Here is a 5,251-nt window from a genome sequence, read left to right as displayed (position 1 = left end):
CCCCCCCCCCCCAAAGCTCAAGAACACTAGAATGGCCACAAACCTTCTTGCGATCAACGCCCTACACTATATTACTTTTGAATCAATCGTTCTTACAGTGTCCATAGAAAAGTTTCAGTCTTGAGTTCATGACATGTTTATTTATTTTCATTTGATAGATTGTACGTCTTCTCAAATCTCAGGCGGCACCACTTGTGGTTGTAAACGTCTGGGTTAGTTCTCAGGCATATACAATGATGGAGCGACAGAAAGCAAAAAAAAGAGAAAAAGAAAAAAAAAAAAAAAAAAAAAAAAAAAAAAAAAAAAAAAAAAAAAAAACAGCAAGGCAAGTTTGCTATACTCACCTCTCCACAGCTTATAGGCTCGTACTTTGCGGGGTTCGTCTCGCTCGTGCAAGTTGGCAGGACGGCACACTGGGCGTTGTGGTTGAAGCCAAAGAAGAAGGGCATGGAGATGCGGTCCTTGGGGGCGTGGTTGTAGACGCGGTGCACGGTGGACTTGAAGCGGTCGTTGGACACGCGCTGCAGGAAATCCCCAATGTTGACCACAAAGGTGCCTTCGACAGGCGGGACCTTGACCCACTGACCCTCTTTTGTCAGGACCTGCAGACCGCCGACGTCGTCCTGCCACAGGAAAGTGAAGCACTGCAGGTCGGTGTGGGCGCCCAGGCCTATGTCGACGACGTCGGCGTCTGAGCCTTCGTTCTTGGGATAGTAGTTGAAGACGCTGTCACTGTTTTGGTGTTGGCATGTCTGCGTCTGCGCATCGATCTATGGGTTGACGGGGGGAGGGGGGGAAGAGAAAAGAAAATACTTACCTTCCGGGATATGTAACCACGTCGTCAAAGTAATTCTCGTCAACATCCAGCGCCCGGGCAAAGATCTTGATCATGCGTCTCGAAAGCGTGACGCACTGTTGCCAATACGCCACCAGGTCATCCTTGAAATTGGGCAGGTGAGTGGTGCCCTGCCACAGAAAATCCTCAGTTTTTAGCCACTTTGCAATATCTGTAGGCACGGCAGCAGGATCCTTGGTCTCTGGGTCATGGCTCGGGTCGTAGCGGAAGCTGAACCCCTCACGGTTGTCCGGCTTGTCCGTGGGGGCGATCTGGATGCCGCGTCTTCTAGTCCAGCCGCTAAAGAACTTTGACTTGTCGCTCGAGACGGGCTCCTTGAGTTCCGCCGGCTGGGTAAAGAAGGCCTGCGCCTGCGCAAAGGCAGCGCTGATGGTGCTCTCCGGGATGCCGTGGTTCTTGATATAGAAGAAGCCCGTGTTCTCCGCGGCGTCCCGGACGGTCTCGGCCAGTGCTCGACGCTGTTCTTCTGTGCCGTTGATGTTGGTGAGGTCGATCACGGGCACTTCGGACATGGTGCAGTCCCTGGCCGGGGTGCGGAGCACATCTCGGTAGACCGGACCATAGGCCGAGTGCAGCTGCAGCTTGTAGGTCTCGGGGGCCGGAGCCGCTGTCTCTGTAAGTGTGGCCATAATTATCTGTTCAATGACCACTGTTCAATTGGGATGTAACAAATTTGTCTTGCTACGTTGAACAAGTTGAGTGTTGGCCGTGGGATGTTTGTTTGCGTCAATCTACACTGGTAAATATTCGCATCGCACTTTTTCGGGGAAATGGCGAATGTAACCCACACTCCGGCGTTGTGGCACGAGATGCGGAGACAAAATAGAAGACCAAACGTGATGCTCGTTGGCTCAGTGGGGTCGCAATCAAGTTTACTGTGCAGTAATAGCATCTGGGTATCTCCCTTATCTGCGGCTGGTATTGAGGTGCGGAGTCAATGGACCCCCGTAGGTTCCCATTGAATGGTATAGGTTGGCGTACGAATCAGGGGTTTCCCTGGTTTTTGCGGAGAAACCACATGGAGATTTGGGGGGCTTATCACGAGATAGGATGACAAACAGCCGAACTGTTCCTCTTTGACTTCGGGCATTTTCGGCGCCGCCGTCCATCGGAGCTGCAAATACATGGTATCGTATCTTTTGGTAGGCTATTATTTTGATGGGGCTGCCCAAAAGGGCGCAATGATGGGTCCCCGACCAGCCTGGAATTCTGTGTTAACTGCGCCCAACAGGATGCCACTGTAAAATTGCCCCTTGGCCACGCTGATAACGGCGAAAATAAAACGAAAAAAAAAGAGAAGAACCCTGCCATGAATACGCGTCAGTATTTGATATAAAGACAATGTCATCCAACGCTCCACTCAGACCACCGTGACCATGTCCACTTGTTCTCGACTTTTTCTGGACCATTCCACCTTGCAACACACTCGCATCCTCCCAGTCATTCAATATGCGGGTCTTTGGCAAGTCCATATCCCTCGGTGCGGCGGGCGCCCAGGAGATCAAGGGCAAGAAGCTCACACTCGACAATGACGACTTGCGACCCCTGAAATTGGCCGATCGGACATGGACGCACCGAACCTATTTCACCTTTTGGTTCAGCGCCGTCGCAACCGTGTCAAACTGGTATGGCGCGTCGACTGGCCAGGCCCTCGGCCTTAGCATGTGGGAGTCTGTCGCCTGTGCTCTGGGTGGTCAGATGCTCATATCAATCATCATGGCTCTCAACGGCCGTCCGGGAGCCACATACCATATTGGATTCCCCGTCTTCTGTCGGACTGCCTTTGGCGTCTACGGCGCGTGGTGGCCGACGTTCAACCGCGCCGTCTCTGCGGTGGTGTGGAATGGGGTCAACATGGTACAGGGTGGTCAGTGCATCTATGTGATGCTTCATGCCTTGACTCCCAGGATAGCTGATCTCCCCAACACGATGGGCACCGGATCTGCTTTGACGTCTGCTGGAATGATTGGCTTCGTTATCTTCTGGCTCATCACCTGCTTCTTCCTCGTCATACCCATACCAAAGCTGCGGATCCTCGTCTACATCAAGCTGGTTGTCTTTGCCGTCTCGGCAGTCGCCATGGTGGCCTGGACAGCGACAAAGGCGGGTGGACTCGGGGCGGTAGTCTCCCAGCCAGCCGCCGCGACGGGCTCCACGCACACCTGGCTGGTTGTACGCTTCTTCCTCCTAGGAGCCGCCAACTGCGCCACTTTTGCCTCCAACGCCTCCGACTTTCAGCGATACGCCCAGAAGAAGAACGACGTGCTGCTTGGGAACCTTTTTGGCTTCCCCATGTCCAACCTGGTCGTCGCCATCGCAGGCAACCTTGTGTGTGCATCCAGCCAGCGCATCTTTGGCGAACTGGTCTGGAACCCCATCACGCTGCTCGACATGCTCCAGACGGCAGAGTATACGGCCGCAAACCGCGCGGGCTGCTTCTTCCTCGCCGCCATGTTTGCGTACAGCTGCATCTTTAGCAGTATCTTTGAGAACTCTTTGCCAGCCGGCAATGATATTGCTGCTCTTTTCCCCAAATATGTTACCGTCCGGAGGGGTTTCTTCATCTGCGCTGTCATTTCTTTTGCCATCTGCCCTTGGTATCTTTTGGTAAGCATTATCCCCAGCTTGACTGCTACCGCCCTGGTCTCTATTCAATGATGTCTCTAACCCGGAACTTTTCATGTCTTCAGGGCTCTGCAAGCATTTTCGTCTCATTTCTGGCCTCGTACCAAGTCTTCCTCGCCACCATCACCGGCATCCTCCTGGTCAACTACTACCTCATTGGGCGCGGTCACATCTCCATCCCAGACGCCTTCACGCCGTCCGAGAAGGGCGTGTACTACTACACGCACGGCTGGAACATCCGCGCATACATTGCCTACATCGCCGGCATCATCCCCAACTTCTACGGCTTCCTCAACAACATGGGCGTGGCCGCTCCGCTGGGAATCACGCGATTCTACTACTTTGCCTACTGGGTCGGCCTGTTCATCTCTGGCGGGGTTTTTTGGATCTTGTGCAAGTTCTTTCCGCCTGCGCTCGTCGAGGCCAGGTGGTGCGAGCCTAGGGACTACGTGAGGGAGGAGGAGCGCGCGGAGAACGAGCCTGCTGATGTCTCGGGGGATGTTATTGATGGGGCAGAGGTCGAGTCGTCTCATGGCTCACCTGGGAAGCCGGGTTTGAAGGATAGCACGGCTGAGAAGAGCCTGGCCTAGGGCATTAGCAAAGAGACTCTGCTTTGTCATTAGAGTCGACGATAACTATCATTATATTTAACGTAACGAGCATAAGTTCAATAAGCCCCAGCGTGTATGGTACTTCACCTTACATCCGACTCACAGAGGGTCAGTCTTGTCACCACTTGACGCTGAGAAACAAACGGTAGCCACCTACGCGTGTCTACGTGCAGAAATAAGTGATCCGTCCAAAAACAAGTATCAAGAGCTATATTTGGGTAAGCAGATGGGTGTAGTTGTACTGAAAATTGCCAGCCAACGTCGCGGCTGGGTACGAACCCAACTTATGGCCAACTCATCGCTCAAACTGAAAACCAAATTTGGTGGCAGCCTGTATCCATTTAGACGTTCATCTTGTGTCCTCCAGATGTAGGCAGGACATTACCATCTATAAGCGCAACCTCCTCATGCAGATGCTCCCAATCCTGAACTGCTAGCGACATCTCTAGAGGCAGACAATAGACTGTTATGCAACCCCTGCCTGTTTCGCGCTTCCTGCACCACTTGCTTGTTTCCTTTGCATCTCTCCAGTAGGGGAGAAATATGTTACGACCAGATAGTTGGGCCGGTACCAGAGAGGCCAGGTGGGGTCACACCCCTCCTGACGACACTCGCCCAGAAGAAATACCGACCGGCAGAACAACGATTACCTAAGGGTAAGGCCACGAGATCTTACGTGACCTTACGTGACGGCCAAGGGAATGGATCTTTATGATCTGTAAAATCTTAGTTGAGAATTACAGATTAAATAGATTAAGAGAAATTACATTTGGAATATAGTTTATATAAGTTACGTTTATTACCATATAGATAGATTCGATTTTAGGATTGTTTAGCAGCAATTAAATTTTAATTAACCTTAATATTTATTTAAGAACGATTATAATTTTACCCCCAATTATTAAGAACCCCAGTTACCCAGTTAGACGTTTAATTGTTTTAACCTACTGTATTTTATTATAAGAATAGGTTATCCCGATATTTTGATCGTAATATTTTGATTGTTCCTGTTTAATATTTTGTTTTAAAGTATACCGAGTAGTACCGCCGAAACAATATTTTTTAATAAAACCACCCTTTAAACCCCTTTTATTACCAACGTTCCGGCCAACGTTAACGCCTTACGTTAAATGGTCGCGACGTTTTAAGCCGAAAATCG

General features: G+C 51.0%; 2 protein-coding genes across 2 annotated transcripts; one reads left to right on the top strand and one right to left on the bottom strand.

Annotated features, from left to right (window-relative positions):
• Window positions 1-15: 15 nt before the first annotated feature.
• Window positions 16-1,529, bottom strand: PgNI_09114 (uncharacterized protein). The gene is made up of 3 exons (XM_031129103.1): window positions 818-1,529; window positions 345-732; window positions 16-191 (listed from the first exon to the last, which is right to left on the bottom strand). Exons 1-3 carry the CDS (start codon window positions 1,483-1,485, stop codon window positions 138-140), a joined length of 1,110 nt encoding a protein of 369 aa, XP_030978057.1. The 5' UTR covers window positions 1,486-1,529; the 3' UTR covers window positions 16-137.
• A 776-nt stretch (window positions 1,530-2,305) lies between these two features.
• PgNI_09113 (uncharacterized protein) lies at window positions 2,306-4,161 on the top strand (the record flags this gene model as incomplete). Its single annotated transcript, XM_031129102.1, has 2 exons — window positions 2,306-3,463; window positions 3,547-4,161. 2 exons carry the CDS (start codon window positions 2,306-2,308, stop codon window positions 4,069-4,071), a joined length of 1,683 nt encoding a protein of 560 aa, XP_030978056.1. The 3' UTR covers window positions 4,072-4,161.
• Window positions 4,162-5,251: the final 1,090 nt, after the last annotated feature.

Source organism: Pyricularia grisea (assembly GCF_004355905.1).
Source record: "Pyricularia grisea strain NI907 chromosome Unknown Pyricularia_grisea_NI907_Scaffold_7, whole genome shotgun sequence".
NCBI lineage: Eukaryota > Fungi > Ascomycota > Sordariomycetes > Magnaporthales > Pyriculariaceae > Pyricularia > Pyricularia grisea.
Note: the sequence above shows the minus strand (reverse complement) of the source record. Positions and strands in the feature narration are given on the sequence as shown.